Source organism: Salvia splendens, chromosome 2, assembly GCF_004379255.2.
Source record: "Salvia splendens isolate huo1 chromosome 2, SspV2, whole genome shotgun sequence".
Taxonomy (NCBI): Eukaryota; Viridiplantae; Streptophyta; class Magnoliopsida; order Lamiales; family Lamiaceae; genus Salvia; species Salvia splendens.
Genome location: NC_056033.1, coordinates 28,893,443 through 28,911,618, shown reverse-complemented (window position 1 = coordinate 28,911,618; position 18,176 = coordinate 28,893,443). Strand labels below are relative to the sequence as shown.

The window sequence follows — 18,176 nt, the reverse complement described above, 5'->3', positions numbered from 1 at the left end:
AGCATGCCTCAAAATCACACTTTAGTTCATTATACTGTTTCTCCTCCACAACTTGCTCGAAATTCTTAAAAAATTGATCAATGTTTAAGTTGGGCTTCGTACAATTCTTTATACTTGAATTGACACTCTCACTAATTTGTGTGTTTCTCATACCAAGTGTGAAGACATAGCTACATGCCCATTTTTTCTTCACATTGTATATATGTTTTAACCATGTGTTGTCTCCAAGTTTAAATTCAGTCAATAAAGTATTCCAAGCCTTCTCAAATTGTCAAGAAACATGATCCTTCCTTTATAAGGTTTCCTAGGTGCTTGATTCCATTTTGCATTAAGTGTCATGCGCACAATCCATTAAATGTATCTTGCATTACCTCATGCAACACTATTGCGCTTGATCCTGATCAATGAAGACGGTAATTAAGATGCCTTTTATATTTTTTTTGCCTCCAAAGAAGTTTTGAACAACCAATTAAATAATGCTGATGTTTCATTATATAAAAGTGATGCACCGAAAATCACGACCTTCCTATGATGATTAAAATCCGAGAATGCAACAAGTGGTCTATTATCACGATTTGTACAATATGTGGTATCCAATGACACAACATCACCAAAGTACTCATAATCAATCAACATTTTTGCATCTTCCCAAAAGACATTAGTTATCCGTTCACCTATATCCATTTGGCTTGCATGATAAAATTATGGTTATTAGATAACTGGTCTTGAAAGTATCTCATTAGACAACCAGCTTTGCAATATATCATGCTTTTTTGTCTCTTAGATCGAAGAAAATCCTTAGCATCCAATATAGTGTAACCAGTCTCATTTCTTCCTCCATCTTGTATAGTCATCAAATTAAAAGTTAATTTTTGTATGATTCCAAAATCATCTGCCAAATCAATCTCATTGTCAAATCAATCTCATGTACGTGAACGTCTGTAAAGTTACGTTGAGAAGATAACATGTGCACTGTCTCATGAAGATGGAGAAGATGATTATGCTCTTTCATAAACTCATTTAGTTTATATATACCCTTCACCGAAGTGACCCTCAATCATAGTACTTTACAATTTGTTCGAGTGTCCTGTCCGGAATTGAGCACCAAGCAATCTCTTTTGTCTTCTTTACGCACACATTCCTTACAACAAACATTTTCATAGGATGTTGTTTGTCCAGTTTTTTTTTAATTTTTATTTAATAATTATGTTTTCTTACTTTGAATCCAACTTTTCCTCCATATTGAACCCAAAACCTCCAAGCGTCATCTAAGCTGTTAAATTCCATACCAATTCTAGGCTTGTAATCAAAATCCGAACTTAATCCATTAGTGATATGTTGGAAAGAAATCAAGGGAAGATCAAATCACAAGAGAATAATCAAGGAGATATGGAATTAATGGAATTACCGTGTAATAAGGCAATATGAACTAGGGTAAATCTTACCTTATTTTGTATGATCTCTCTAGTATATAGTAGGCTTTAAATCAATGGAAATATAGAATTTTTTAGAGTGAAATATAAACCATTTCAACATGGCATCAGAGCAAAGGCTCAGAAAAAACATCATCACAACCAAATAACCTTTCTCGACCTAAGGCAAAAATCAAGTCATGGCCGAAGGAACCGAAAACAAACCAATCATCCCAGACGATCACAAACTGAGGGTGAGTAAGAATGTTACCGTAGCAGTGAAGCTCAATGGAACCAATTACCTGATATGGGAGCGACTCATGAAGATTCAGATCGGGAGTAGGAGGGTACTCCGACACATCAACGGCAACCCGCCACCGCCCGAACGAGGAACGGCCGGTTACACGGAGTGGGAGGAAACAGACTTAATCGTTTTCTCGTGGATTTTGGACAATATCGAAACCGATATCGTCATCGATTTTGCCCATCACCAAACGACAGAGGCCTTATGGAAAAGCCTAGCCGTGACCTTTGAAAGCATGTCGGACCCGTTTCTACTGTTCGATCTGGAGGAGAAAGCAGAGAACGTTAAGCAAGGAGAACAAAGTCTCGAGACTTATTGGCGGCACTTACATGAAACGTGGGTAGATGTGGATCGGTGCCAAGATCAACCCGTCACTTGTTGTGACAAAGGAATCAGACAATTCCGGAAATACATCGAAACCCGACAATTGTTCAAGTTCTTAACCGGGCTCAATCCGAGGTATGATCAGATGAAACGAGAAGTCCTTAGAGACCGTCCGTGGCCCTCAGCCGAGGTCGCGTATGGCTGGATCAAAAGGGAGACCGCCCGGCTCAAGGTCATGCCATCAATCTCCACCGAGTCAGCCGGTGCAACCAACGACACCAATTCATCATCGGGCAGCGGGATCGGACTTGGATTCGCCGCTCGGAGCCAACCGCGAGGTGGACCACCGCCAAACCGAACAGGGACAGGAGCCCCCCCAAATCGACGGCCATTCAAGGTGGATAAATCGAAATTGTGGTGCACACATTGTGGAAAACAAAAGCACACCAAGGAAACATGCTTCCTTCTCGTCGGATTTCCCGAATGGTGGGACGAGAATCAGAAAGCGAAGGCCAAGCTAGCCATCGGAATGACCGACAACGGAGGGGGTCTGTTTCCTACGGCCGGAGTGGGCAACCAGGAGGCCACCGACGCTCAAGGCCGACCGGAGAACAGGGGAGGAACGATCGGTGAAGCAGCGGTCGCCGAAATGAGGAGGGGCGGCGGATCGATAGGAGGTAAAGGGTTAGGGTTTTTTAATCCTAACCCTAATTTCCCTTTTGGTATTAAATCCTCCAGTTCCGAAAAATCCCAAATAACACCCCCAGATTCTGATTTATTATGCCATGAACCCCACCAGCCTAATAAATTGCAGTTTAGCCCCCCAGGAGTTAGTAATACGAAAAATGACCCCCAGAATTCAGAAAATTCCTATGTTAGCCCTAATTATTTTGCACCCCTTGAAAGTACACATATTGCATGTATGGCAAAAAAATTAGAGGGTAGCAGTGGGGAATGGATATTTGATTGTGGGGCTACAGATACTATGACCTATGATATGGAGGATTTTTCCGTTTTTAATGAGACAACTAAAAGCCAAATTCAAACTGCAGATGGGGAATTAACATCCGTACATGGGAGTGGAACAATTGAGATATCCCCAAGCTTGAAACTTAAGAACTGTCTTTATGTACCCAAACTGAGTCACAAATTGATGTCTATTAGTCATGTGACTAAGGAACTAAATTGTACCTTACTGATGCACCTGAATTTCTGCGTGTTACAGGATATCAGGACGAGGAGGATAATTGGGCGTGGCACTGAGCGGCAAGGCCTCTATTACGTGGATGAGATAGCTCACCAAGGTGGCACCGCGATGCTTGCTCACGGATCTGCTGATAGAGAAGCTTGGTTGTGGCACCGAAGAGTGGGTCATCCATCTGCGGGTTATTTTAAATTGTTTTTTCCAAAATTTTCGCACTTAAAAGACATTTCTTGTGAGTCATGTGTTTTTGCTAAAAATCATAGACAATCGTTTAAATCCAGTGATACGCGTGTTAAAAACATTTTTTCTCTAGTTCATGCTGATGTGTGGGGCCCTGCGCCTATTACTGGTGATCATGGTTTTAAGTATTTTCTTCTGTTTGTTGATGATTGCACAAGATAGACTTGGGTGTATTTTCTGCGAAATAAATCTGAAGTGTTTGAAAAATTTGTCATATTTTTTAAAATGATTCAGACACAATTTCACAAAACCATTTCGGTCTTTAGGTCGGATAATGGGAGGGAGTTTGTCAATAAATACATGGAAAACTTTTTTCAAACACACGGATTAGTACACCAAACCTCATGTCCTTATAAGCCAGAACAAAACGGGGTAGCTGAGAGAAAAAATAGAATTCTTCTTGAAATAACTAGAGCTTTATTTTTTGATTCAAATGTCCCAAAGTTCCTCTGGCCAGAGGCAGTAGCTACCTCGGTCTATCTTGTAAACCGACTTCCTACAAAAGTGCTTGATATGAAAACACCCCTCCAAGTCCTTTCAAAACAGACAAAAATCCCTGAACCCCTCACTCTTCCGCTCAAAATTTTTGGATGTTCTGTCTATGTGCATGTCCCGAAACACGAACGAACTAAATTCTCTGCGTGTGCTGTGAAATGTGTTTTTCTTGGGTATGGGACTAATCAGAAGGGATATAGGTGCTAGATCCATCATCTAGGAAAATAGTCACTACTATGAATTGTAATTTCCTTGAGTGCGAATATTTTTATCAAACCCTACTTCGGGGTCAGGGGGAGAGTACTAAAAATGGCCTAGGAGATATAAGTGGACCCCCAAGTTGGCTGGTGCCTCAATCAAGCAACTCCGAGGCGGAACCAACAGAACAAACTAGCACCACCGCCGAGCAAGTCACGTCTACCGTAGATCATCCTCAACCAACCACGCTACAGTCCAATCCTCCTCCAGTGATATCTGAGGTAATCCCCGAATCCGAACTTGAAAATACATCTATGGTTGATAATCCTGACACAGAGGAAGTCACTACCATTGACGGAGACACTGGCCGTTATATTCTTCCCCAACGGAGCACTCGAGGAATTCCACCTAGAAGATACAGTCCGGAGAAGATCGGGACTAAGAACAGATACTCAATAGCCAACCTTGCTAAGGCCAATCTCACTGAAATGGCTAAAGCATTCACGACCGCCCTATATGAAGAAGAGGAAATACCTCAAACAGCAGAAGAGGCAATGCAGATAACTCATTGGAGGAAAGCAATGATGGTAGAAATGAGTGCCCTGATGAAGAGCGAGACATGGGAAGTGTGCAACAAACCAGAAGGAGTACGAGCTGTAGGATGCAGGTGGGTCTTTACCATCAAAAGGAGACCTGATGGATCAATTGAGAGATACAAGGCGAGGTTAGTAGCCAAGGGGTACACTCAAACGTATGGGGTTGATTATGCGGAGACCTTCTACCCGGTGGCCAAAATGAACACTATCCGAGTCCTATTTTCTATTGCGGCAAACAAGGAGTGGCCTCTGCACCAGTTCGATGTGACTAATGCTTTTCTACATGGGGAACTCTTGAAGCCAATATACATGGAAGCCCCACCCGGTTTCTCTGAAGATTTCAAAGGTGGGCAAGTTTGCAAACTCAAGAAGACGCTGTATGGATTGAAACAATCACCACGAGCATGGTTTGGGAGATTTACAGAAGTAATGAAGAAGTACGGATACAAGCAGAGCAGTTCTGATCATACTCTGTTTCTAAAGAAGAGGGACGGAAAGATCACCTGCCTGATTATCTACGTAGATGATATGATCCTCACTGGCGACGATGAGGAAGAAATCAAGATGTTAAGACAGAACCTGTTTTCAGAATTTCAGATGAATGATATTGGATTGCTGAAGTATTTTCTGGGAATAGAGGTTTTGAGATCAAAGAGGGGAATCTTCATTAACCAGAGGAAATATGTACTCGACTTACTGGCGGAAACCGGGATGTTGGATTGTAAGCCAGCAGATACTCCTTTGGTGCAGAATCATGGACTACTGATAGTAGAAGGAGCTGAACCTACACATCGCACGAGGTACCAACGCTTGGTTGGTAAGCTAATTTACATATCCCATACGAGGCCTGACATTGCATACGCAGTTGGAGTGGTGAGTCAGTTCATGCACAAACCTCAAGAAGCTCATTGGGAAGCAGCGATGCGGATCGTTCGATACCTAAAAGGAACTCCGGGACATGGAGTGATGTTTAAGAAACATGGCCATATGGACATATACGGATTTACAGATGCCGATTGGGCCGGAAACCCGAATGATCGAAAGTCAACCGCAGGGTACTTCACATTCGTTGGTGGGAATTTGGTCACCTGGCGAAGCAAGAAACAAAAGGTGATAGCTTTGTCAAGTGCTGAAGCAGAATTTCGAGGGATCAAGAGTGGATTGACTGAGATCCTATGGCTAAAAATGCTAATGACCGAGTTGGAGTTGATGCCGTCAGGACCCTGCAAGCTCTTCTGCGATAACAACGCAGCCATCAGCATATCTGAGAATCCGGTACAACATGACCGGACGAAACATGTTGAAGTCGATCGGCACTTTATCAAAGACAACATTGAAGCCAAGGTTGTGGAACTACCTTTTGTCAGATCAGAAGACCAGCTAGCTGATATCCTTACTAAAGCAGTGGACTCTAGAAGCTTTTATGAAGTATTGGGCAAGTTAAGCTTGGATGATCCCCGCACTTAACTTGAGGGGGAGTGTTGGAAAGAAATCAAGGGAAGATCAAATCACAAGAGAATAATCAAGGAGATATGGAATTAATGGAATTACCGTGTAATAAGGCAATATGAACTAGGGTAAATCTTACCTTATTTTGTAAGATCTCTCTACTATATAGTATGCTGTAAATCAATGGAAATATAGATTTTTTAGAGTGAAATATCAATATTGCTTTTCATATAAACTGAAAAATAAACAAACACAATATGATTCTATAATTAAAAGCAAACTACTTTGTTTAAAATACGTTATATATATATTAAAAAACATGAACACAAATTGATGAATCCAAATTCATATGATTAAATTGATGAATAGCTAGTGTTTTGAGTAAGAATTCAGAATTATATGCATAAACCATTTTCCACAAAATTTAATCGAATAATTTTCTAGAAATTAGTTCATTGTCCTCAACATTGCTCATGTAATAAAGTTATAAACCAAATTATATATGCAAAAGCAAAAAGCTACATAAATTTAATTGTATTTAAAAACTATTTTAACACTTAATTTTTGGCAGTTGATATCTAAGAGTTCTCAAACTACTTGGGAATTCTTGAAATATCCAGGAGTTCTTGAAGAGTGCAAGCTTAGAGATTAAAATCTAGCTTTCTTGAATTCTAACAACACCATTTATCGACTGAGGAGAAAGATAAAAGTGTAGTGTGGAGAGAAAGAAAGAAAGAAAGAAAGAAAATGGAGAATATGGAATGTTTTGGATATTTTGAAAATGAAAGGGAAGGAAAATTGAGTTTAAGAAATGAAATCGTTCCGATGCACAAGATTATGCACTTGTAATTTTGATTTTTTTTATTCTTTTTAATGAGATGGGACCTATTATCTATTAATAATATTTTAATTATTTTTTCTTTCTATCTTTTACTTTATCAATTGTGTATTAAATTTCTGACCAAGAGTTCATGCTTTTGTCAAGGAAGATTATGATTTCTTTAAAACACTTAAAAAAAGAAGGGTTTCACTTAATCTTAGACAGAGTCGAGATTGTAAAATTCAAAGTCCCTTTTATTTTATAGTTTATACCATAAGTCTTACTCTTTTATATATCCCTCTCTCTCTCAAATAAAGCTTAGTCAGCTGATTCCGACCAATCATTAACAAACACATTAGGCTCTCTGGCCATCTTCCTATTGTTGAAAATCTCTTCATCCAACAAAACGCAAAATTCGAACTAACTAAGCTTCGAAACACCAACGATCTTCATCATTCCTCCCGATTTTAGTAACTCAAACAACCCTCTTTGAAAATTCTACCTTTTCTGCCAATCCATCCCCACCTGCGCTTCATTTGGTCATATCTTTATTTCTTTTTTCTTCACTAATTGCAAAAAAAAAAAAAAAGTAAATTCGAAACACGTTTTATGGAATTTGTTTTTCTTCCTTGGATTTAGGAAAGCTTGAGCCACTTTTTCTCAGATTCCGCCCCATGTGTCAAAAAGTTACCAGATTCCAACCAAATACACAATAATTATCCCAAATTTTAATCCGACCATAACTAACTCCTCTCTTTCTCTCTCCACACCTCTCTCTACTTTGATGAAAAATTGGAGATGAAGAGAGAAATCGCTTCCTATATTAGCAATTCATCCAACTGGCTGTTCGAAGACGGCTCGAAATGGACGGCGGAGGAGAACAAGCGCTTCGAGACTGCGCTGGCATTGTTCGACAAGGACACCCCCGACCGCTGGCACAATGTGGCCTCCATGATCCCGGGAAAATCTGTCGCCGACGTCATTAGACAGTACCGTGATTTAGTCGATGACGTCAGCGACATCGAAGCCGGCCTCATCCCGGTTCCCGGCTACTCCAACAACTCATTCACACTCGAGTGGACGGCCGATCACGGCCTCCCCAAACGCAGCGCCTCAGCCCACAACCGCAAGAAGGGCGTCCCGTGGACCGAAGATGAACACAGGTCAAATTTCATTTACAATGTTTTTTTAAAAAATTAATTACTTAACCATTAGGCCGCTGATATTTTATAATACTATATAAAATCAATAACCTAATGGTTAAGTGGTTATATATTTTTTTTTGGACGAAGAGAGTATTTATTAGTAGGTCTTAACTTTTTATATATTCAGACAGTTTTTGTTGGGATTGAACAAGTATGGTAAGGGGGATTGGAGGAACATCTCGCGCAATTTTGTGACAACGAGGACTCCAACACAGGTTGCTAGCCATGCTCAGAAGTATTTCATTAGGCAGTTGTCGGGAGGGAAGGATAAAAGGAGATCGAGCATACACGACATCACGACCGTTGATCTTGATGAAACGAAATCGCACAAGGACGGCTCTGATTCGCCGAGCATGGTTAGAGCCACAGATGATTCCGAGCTGAGTGATCAAATGGGGTTTGGCCCTTCAACAAATATTGACTATCATCTACTGAGGAATTCATCCATTGGGCACCAGCATTTTCATGGTAGTACTATTTTTCACATTAATCCAACTCCAAATCTTTGACCTTGTTAGGTTAGTACTGAATTAGCAACTTCTTCATATATAATTTGGAGGAGATTCTTGATTTCTTCTTCTTTTTTTCTACTAGTGTACAATTATCTCCTTTTCCATGAAAGGGTTGATGAGGAGCACAACCTCATCTAATAAAAACTTAAGGCTTCAACAAATGTATGTATATTCTAAATTTATTATTGTTACTATTGTTCATAAGAATTCAAATTGATAATGTACAATGTTGCTTGTTCTAAGGTTGCTCTGTCTCTTAATGTGATTGTGCATTTGATTCTTGATTAGAAGTTCATTAATTTAGTCTTGTTTCATTGACTAAAATCGACATTAGCATCCGATGTTAATAGGATAAGATTGATGCTCACTTTTCTTGCTTGTTTGAATGAGATTTCTAATGTGAGACCGATGAATTATATTCTGATTTTATCGCATAATTCATTATCCACTTATTAATTTAATTACTTCGATTCTCTATTACTAATACCATATCTTCCCATAAAGTTATTGTTAAGAAAAGAGAAGATTCATCACAATGAAATCTCAACAAATTGGGAGCCAATCACCCAAATCAATCACTGTGTGAATATTTCTTCTAAAATAGGATTATTGACTTACCATGTATATTGTATTCCTACACCCTATTTAAAGGGAACATTATACAGTAAATAAATCATCCCATTCAACACAATACATTGCTTTCTATCCCTTTCTCTCCAAAAATGTTTCTTGTACCGTTGAACATGGTATCAGAGCGGGTTTGGACTCAGAATATCATCATCGTCCTTGATACCTTTTTCGGCCCTTTCCTGTACCGTTGAAGAGTTATTGCCTATAAAGTTTTTTCCAGAGTGTTTAAGTAAAGCAACTTAAGATATTCAGATAGTTGAGATCCTTTTTTATTAGTGGAATGAAACTATTGTAATACTATTAGATTCTCATCAAGGCTAATCTAGTGGTATGTGGCAGTTGATTTTGATCAAACACATTCACATTGTCACATAATAACCTTTAACATGAATCTCATCAGAATTAAATGATGTAAATCAAATTATTCACGTTTTTACATTGATTTCATGCTCCCATATACTGTTTGGGAGCAGAATTGTTGGTTTAGGTCCCACTGTTTTCCTTTTTTTCAAAGGTGCAACTTTTTGCAAGTTGCACCACTAAAATAAACTTTATTGCTTTATTCTGATGTGATATTCCCCTCTTCATCACAAGTATATTTAGACCTTATACCAAATCTCACCAAAATAAATAGGAAAAAAACAGAACAACATTAATTGTGTGTGTTCTTTTTTCTAGCTCTCATTTGATTCTGTTACCTTTTTCTCTAATATAATGTTAAATTGATGCAACACTATTGATTCTACAAAAGAAGAGAGAAAATGATCTTAGCTGACTAGATCCTTTGTGGCATAAAGTAATTATTTGTGTCCCTACTAAAGGATGCACAAGAATAAATTTTTATAATGAAATTAGTTTAAATTCTAATAGGCTTATAATTTCATGACAAAACAGTACATATGCCGTTTGATATTTTGGTCCACTCAAGCTAAGCTACCAAGAGATTCATGGAATTTACAGCTGCAGAAGTTGATTATATTACAGCTGTGATTCGATGCCCTTGCAGCTACACTAAAAGTAAAAGGTCTATATTCAATGAAGAAAAACATTATGTGACAAACTGATATAATGTCAGAAATCTGTGATTAATTCATCTTTATGTGTACAAGTTCTTATATCATGAGGCATGTGACGTGAATCTAGAGCAACTAATGTTGGGTTGCGATGCCGCTGATCTCACACACGTAATCGAGAAAATAAAGCACGCAGACGATATAACGTGGTTCGGTGATAAACCACCTACGTCCACGGAGAAGATGACCGGAATCTTATTGATGAACTCTTTACAATTACAATGAACTCACACTCACACTCTACCGCTCACAACCGCTCGCTATCTTGAGAATTAATCTCTCTGGGTGTGTGTGTATATGGTGTAATTCTGCTACTTCACTACTGAGCTCTATCGAGCTATTTATACAAGATGCAATCAAGAAATAAAATCCAACTAACTCTATTTCCCAAAGTTAGTTATAACCGCTACTCGGCTCAAAACCGAACTCTTCCTTCTCGGCTAGTTCCAGCTCAAAGCCGAGCTTCCTTCTTCTGTCTTCTTCTTCTCGGCTAGTTCCAGGCTAGTTCCAGCTCGGTAAGCCGAGCTTACCGAACTCCTTTCTAGCCGAGCTTACCGAACTCCTTTCTAGCCGAACTCCTTTCTAGCCGAGCTAGCTCAAAGCCGAGCTTCATTTCTTGATCTCTTCTTTGAGCTGCAGAGGCTCCACCACTCGATCAAATCAGTAGTTTGCATGGACACACTTTCACAAATCTCCACCTTGTCCTTGCAAAACTCCATCAATATCTAGATTCCCTTCTCAATCCTGTTCCATACTTCAACATTCCACAATTTCCACCAACTTCAAGCAATGCTTGAACTTCAAAGTTGGCAGTGACTTGGTCAACATGTCTGAGGCATTTTCTTCAGTGGGAACCTTCACCACATTGATCTTCCCACTCTGAATTTCGTCTCTGATGAAGTGCCTCCTTACATCGATATGTTTAGATCTCTCATGGAACATTTGGTGCTTGGCTAAGCATATGGCTGAATTGCTGTCACAATTAATCATTACTGCTCCCAGCTCTATCCCCAGATCTTGTAAGATTCCTTGTAGCCATTTTCCCTCCTTTGCGGCCTCTGTTAGTGCAATATATTCTGCCTCAGTTGTGGACAATGCGACCACCGGTTGTAGATTCGACTTCCAACTAATGGCTGTACCAAACAAAGTGAATATGTAGCCGCTTTGGGACTTCCTATTATCCAAGTTGGCCGCATAATCAGAATCACAGCAGCCTACAAGAATCTCATCTTTCTCAGACCATGCTTTTCCACCAAATCTCAAACCAATCATAACAGATCCTCCCAAATATTTCAAGATCCATTTCAGAGCCATCCAGTGTTCTCTACCCGGATCAGCCATGTACCTGCTAGCCACGCTTATAGCATGAGCCACATCCGGCCTTGTACATATCATCAAGTACATTATGCTTTCAACTTCCCCAACTTCAACCTTCTTCTTAAATAGCCACTTGCAACTTATGAGTTTCTGAGTCCCTGGGTCATTCACCAAAATCCAAGTCCCATTTCTCAACAAGGACTCTATTTCTTCTTCCATGGCTCTGCTCCACTTCTGACTTTCCTTGCAATTTATGGCTTCTTCATAGGTTGAAGGCTCTGAGAACATGAGCACCTCTGCTACACAAAGAGCAAAGAAGCTCATATCATAATCTGAAAACCTGCTGGGCAAGCCTGCATTCCTCCTTGGATTTCTTCTGTTTCCTTGATTTGATGGATCTCCACCTCTTGTGTTTTCATCTGACTGAGAACTGGAAGCTCCACCTTCTTCTTGGTGTTCAGAGATTTCAACATCCTCATCAGCATCAGACCAAGCAGATTTCTCATCAAACTCAAACTCTTGTATGCTAGAGCTACTGTCACCACCAGGGGGTGCTCTACTTTTCTTGAATGGCATTTCTCCTTCATCGAACACTACATCTCTACTCACAATGATATTCTGACCCCCTTCATCCATATTCCATAACCTATACCCCTTCACTCCATCTTGGTATCCCAACATCACACATTTTCTTGCTCTTGGTTCCAACTTATTCTGCTTGATATGTGCATAAGCCGCACACCCAAAAATCTTCAAGCCTGAGTAGTCTCCCAAAGTTCCATACCATCTCTGATCAGGAGTCTCATTAGAAATTGATGAAGAGGGGCATTTGTTAATCAGATCAGCTGCAGTAGAAACAGCCTCTGCCCAAAATTTCTTTGGCATTCCAGAGTAGAACAACATGCATCTCACTCTTTCTAGCAACGTCCTGTTCATCCTCTCTGCCAGCCCGTTCTGTTGAGGGTTCCTTGGCACGGTCCTATGCCTTCTTATCCCTTTCATTTTACAGAAGCTATCAAACTCAGTAGATAAGAACTCCATCCCATTATCAGTTCTTAAGTACTTCAGCACTGACCCTCTCTCATTTTCATATCTAGTATGCCATTCTCTAAACCTCTCAAATGCTTGAGACTTCTCTTTGAGGATGTAAACCCATACCTTTCTTGAATAGTCATCTATAATAGATATGAAATACTTACCTCCACCTATGGATTTTGCTGGAGAAGGCCCCCATAAGTCACTGTGAGCATATACAAAGGGAGCTGTTGTAGTGTGCTTTCCACCAGAGAATGGTAGCCTTCTTGCCTTTCCAAGAATACAAGACTCACATTTGTTGAGCCTCTCTGATGTCCCCAGCCTCATTACACCCAGCTTAGCAAGCTCCTTGATGCCTTTTTCCCCCACATGCCCAAGTCTAGCATGCCACAGATCCAGGCTCTCTGACTGAGTAACATTTGCTGCATTGATCACGGTTTCACCCACCAAGTAATACAGGCTATTCTTTCTTTTGGCCTCCATGACTATTCTGGGACCCTTTGTCACCCTGAGCACTCCGTTACTGGACTCAAACCTGTAGCCCTTGGACTCCAGCAGCCCTAAAGAAATCAAGTTTCTCTTGATCTGAGGTATGAACCTCACTTCTGTGAGAGTTTTTACACTACCATCACTCACCTTCAGCTTGATTTCTCCAATCCCTCTAACATCACATGTCTGATCATTCCCCAACATTACTGATCCTGTGTGTGCTGTCAACTTTTGAAACCAGGATCTGTGGGAGCATATATGAAAGGAGCAACCCGAGTCCATGATCCAAGATTCTTCAATTCTTGCCCCTGAGAGTATATTCAAGGCCTCATTGGCCTCCACTTCCTGAGCAAGATCCGCAGTATTTGAACCTGCATTGATCGCTTGTTCTTGCTTCCTTTTCCAAGCAAAACATGCCTTCTTCAAGTGACCCGGCTTTCTGCAATAGTAGCAGCTTCTAGTCTCCCTCTCTCCCTCAGCCTTATCTTTGTTTTGTTTCTTCTTGTTGAAAACTTTCTTGTTCTGACCCTTCTTCAAGAAAAGACTCTCAGCCACTGGATCATTTTGTCTAGTAGAAGTGGAATAATCATTCTTTTGCGATTCCTTCATTTTCAGAGCAGAATGAATTTCTTCATATGTAACCTTGGACTCTCTTCCAAGTAACACCGCATCCTTGAAGTGTTCAAAACTCTTAGGAAGCGAATTCAGCAGCATCAAGGCTTTATCTTCATCCTTGATCATTTCATCGATATTTTCCAAATCATCTACACACTTACCAAATTCTTCAAGTTGCTCTGTAATTCCTCTCGCATCTGAGAATCTGAATGCAAGGAGCTTCTGCTTCAGGTGTAAACGATTTGTAGTGGACTTGGTCATGTACAATGACTCAAGTTTTGTCCACACTCCCGCAGCTGTCTCCTCTTTGGAGACTTCCCTCAGAACCCTATCTGACAAATTCAAGATTAGGGTGCTGTAGGCTCTATACTGCATATCCTGAAGCTTTCCTTTCTCCTTTTCATCGACCTCCGCTTCTTTCTCGGCATCGACCTCATTCTTCAAGATATTCCATAGGCCCTGCTGCATCAAGATGGCCTTTATCTTCAACCTCCACAGCCCAAAGTCATTTTTCCCGGTGAACTTCTCCACCTCAAACTTAGCTGTAGACATTTCTCAAACAGACGGTGGGCAATCGCCAAGATCAGCTCAAGTACCGGAATTCTTGGACCCTAACTATCCCAGAAAGCAATCAAGAACTCCTTTGGGAAATTCCCACAGACGGCGCCACCTGTTGGGTTGCGATGCCGCTGATCTCACACACGTAATCGAGAAAATAAAGCACGCAGACGATATAACGTGGTTCGGTGATAAACCACCTACGTCCACGGAGAAGATGACCGGAATCTTATTGATGAACTCTTTACAATTACAATGAACTCACACTCACACTCTACCGCTCACAACCGCTCGCTATCTTGAGAATTAATCTCTCTGGGTGTGTGTGTATATGGTGTAATTCTGCTACTTCACTACTGAGCTCTATCGAGCTATTTATACAAGATGCAATCAAGAAATAAAATCCAACTAACTCTATTTCCCAAAGTTAGTTATAACCGCTACTCGGCTCAAAACCGAACTCTTCCTTCTCGGCTAGTTCCAGCTCAAAGCCGAGCTTCCTTCTTCTGCCTTCTTCTTCTCGGCTAGTTCCAGGCTAGTTCCAGCTCGGTAAGCCGAGCTTACCGAACTCCTTTCTAGCCGAGCTTACCGAACTCCTTTCTAGCCGAACTCCTTTCTAGCCGAGCTAGCTCAAAGCCGAGCTTCATTTCTTGATCTCTTCTTTGAGCTGCAGAGGCTCCACCACTCGATCAAATCAGTAGTTTGCATGGACACACTTTCACAAATAATTTCAAATTTACTACGCGTTTGAACGTAGTCGAGAAATTCATATTGCTATTTGCAGGCAAAAAGAAGCTAATGCAAGCAATAGGTCGAGAGTTCAAATCCTGATATATCACACCTCGTTTTTAAAGTTTAGTTTACCTCTCTCACATATTACATAAAAAGAAACAAGAATGTGTGTGTTGGTCTAGTAGTAGAGTAGTTAATGTCTCAAGACAAAAGTTCGGCTTTTAAAAATTTCTGTTTATTTTACTACTCCCTCCATCCCATAAATAATGAGCATACAATATGAGACACAAGAATTAAAACAAAATTAGTAAAGTAAGAGAGAAGAAGGGAAGAGAAGTTAAAAGTAGTGTTAGTGGATAGTGAGACCTCATTATTATTAGTGTTTTAATAGTGGTACAAGTTGTAAATAACTTGATGTATATGAGTAATAAATTGGGTAACTTTCTATAAATGGAAGTACCCATATTTTTATAGGACGAACAAAAATGGAAAGTCCACATATTTTTATTGGACGGAGGGAGTAATAAAAAGGCAAGTATTATCAAGCCCCATCCATGCATATATTTCTTAGTTATAAGAGCATTCACAATAGGGGATGTTAAAACCGCTGATCAATCGACGGTTTTATCGTCCCCTATTGCACGAAGACCGCTGCTCGACTGGTGCTCCTACCCGCCATATGTATATTCCGCGCCGAATGCGATCAGCGGTCGACCGGCTTCTATTGCAGGCCCGACCACCGATAAAATCATAGATCGAGCCCGTTGTTCAATTTTTTACACTATAAATACACCAATTTTCTTCATTCATTTCATCCCTAACTCCATTCTCTCTCTCATCTAATATTTCTCTATCTCTAAAAATATTATCCGACTGTTGGCCAAAACTGATAAATCCCAATGGAGCACCCATGTTCCCCGACGATCCCTTGTACCCCGGCAGACCCATGAGGCCCCAGATCTCAAACGCCTTCTTCTAATTTTGACAACAAAGGGGGATTGACTCGCACTACGGAGAAGAAGTGTATTGGCCAAGCATGGTGAGTACCAAGTTCGCACGATTCCAACATTGTTCCAGACACCAATACTGAGGTTGATTCGAACTTCAGGACCGACAAGTACGATCAGACATGGATCTGTCTCGTCCCCAGGAGGATCTCACTATGAAGTCTGGCTCATTTTGAAAGATATACCCAAATTCCAAGCGGGGTTGGAACCGAGTGGTTCGAAGAGGACGAAGCTCAACCTCAGCGGCAGCTACAACAACAGTGGCGAAGGTGATAACATCGATATGAACTCTCTTATGGAGGAACGTTTTGGCACACAAGAGAGAACACAGAGTCGTCCCATTGGGCAAAATAGTGCTGATGTGGAAAATGGGGATAGGTGGATTTATAGGGCAAAATTATTGGGCGATATTGCGGTTGTTGGGGCTTGAAGATGAAATGCGACATGGCAGGAAAAAAATAGAGATTGACGGATTTATAGAGCTGATTTATAGTTCACTTTTATGAATGGCAAAAATAAATGTTAAATATATTTTATAAATCATTATACAGGTTGAAAATATTATACTATGTTATTTATATTCCCTTATGGTATACAGAATATTCCTAAAATAATAATTAATTACTTAGGGACAAAAGGTGATTCGCTCACCCCAGGCGCCCCCATAACCCGGCCCGACATCGCTATGGAGGGGTTCAAACACGGTACCTCAGCGGCCCATTAGGTAATAATTAATTACTTGTTAATATTATTGGTTAAGCAAGTGGTCTCTTAATAATGCGTATGGGCCATATCCAGCCCATTACAATATTTATATGGACGGCGTGTAATGTGTATACACGCTTGAAATATAATTGGAAGTCAGTTTATAATTGGAACTAATTCTTAATACCGAACCCTGAACTATACTATAGCAATTCATTAATAGATTACATATGTTCATTTTAAATCATTTTAAGATTTTTTAGTTTATTGTTTCTATAATTGGAAGTCAGTTTATAATTGGAACTAATTCTTAATGCCAAACCCTGAACTATACTATAGCAATTCATTAATAGATAACATATGTTCATTTTAAATCATTTTAAGATTTTTTAGTTTATTGTTTCTGCAGTGAAGTAAAATGATTAAATAATGAAGTTCATATAAAATAAAGTAAAACGATCTAAAAATGAATTATATTATTTCCTTTATTTATTTTATCCATTTGATTAGAAATATGGATGGCTGAGATTTGGTCACTAGTTCAGTCTTTAAAATTAGTTCGACGTTAACTTCCTGTGAGTTGTAATATATGCAAATCTGATTTCTAGTGACACACTGTCGAACCAACAAATAGTTCATTCCCTCCGTCCTTAAAAAAGACAACATTTGAAATGACACGAAAGTAAGAGAGAGATAGAAAGAAAAAGTGATCGGAGTATTGTTAGTGGAAAATGAGACTCATCAGATTAGAGATAAAAATGTTTTTTTAAATAGAATTGTTCTATTTTTAAGGGTCATCACAAAATGACAAATGTGGTCTATTTTAAGGGACTAAGGGAGTATCATTTTAAAAAGAATGAATTAAAACGGTTTTAAAATAAACTTCGTATAAAAAGAACTAAATCGGACTACAAATGAACTAAAAATGTTCTAAAACTGAAACAAGTAAAAGTTCAGCGCTAAAAATTAGTTCGACATTGTTATAATCTAATACTATTATATACTCCTCTCCGTCCACGAATATGAGTCTCATTCCTATTTGACACAGGTTTTAAGAATTATTAAGAAAAATGGGTGGAAGAAAGTTAGTGGAATATAGGTCCCACTTGTATATACTCCCTACGTCCACAAAAAATAGGTCACTTTCATTTTCTGCACTCGTTTTGAAAATATGATAATAAATAGTTAAAGTAGATAGAAAGAAAAGTAAGAGAGAGAATAATATAGACAAGAGACTTCTCTACATTATTCTCTCT

General features: G+C 39.6%; 1 protein-coding gene across 1 annotated transcript; it reads left to right on the top strand.

Annotated features, from left to right (window-relative positions):
• The first annotated feature begins 7,478 nt into the window (after positions 1-7,478).
• On the top strand, positions 7,479-8,966 carry LOC121763882 (transcription factor DIVARICATA-like). Its single transcript, XM_042159982.1, has 2 exons — positions 7,479-8,205; positions 8,375-8,966. Exons 1-2 carry the CDS (start codon positions 7,841-7,843, stop codon positions 8,754-8,756), a joined length of 747 nt encoding a protein of 248 aa, XP_042015916.1. The 5' UTR covers positions 7,479-7,840; the 3' UTR covers positions 8,757-8,966.
• The last annotated feature ends 9,210 nt before the right edge of the window (positions 8,967-18,176 follow it).

Excerpts from the sequence above, each read along its gene's own strand:
- LOC121763882 (XM_042159982.1), top strand. The coding sequence starts at position 7,841 with ATGAAGAGAGAAATCGCTTCCTATATTAGCAATTCATCCAACTGGCTG. Across the intron at positions 8,206-8,374 it reads TGGACCGAAGATGAACACAG|ACAGTTTTTGTTGGGATTGA; the intron begins GTCAAATTTCAT and ends TTATATATTCAG.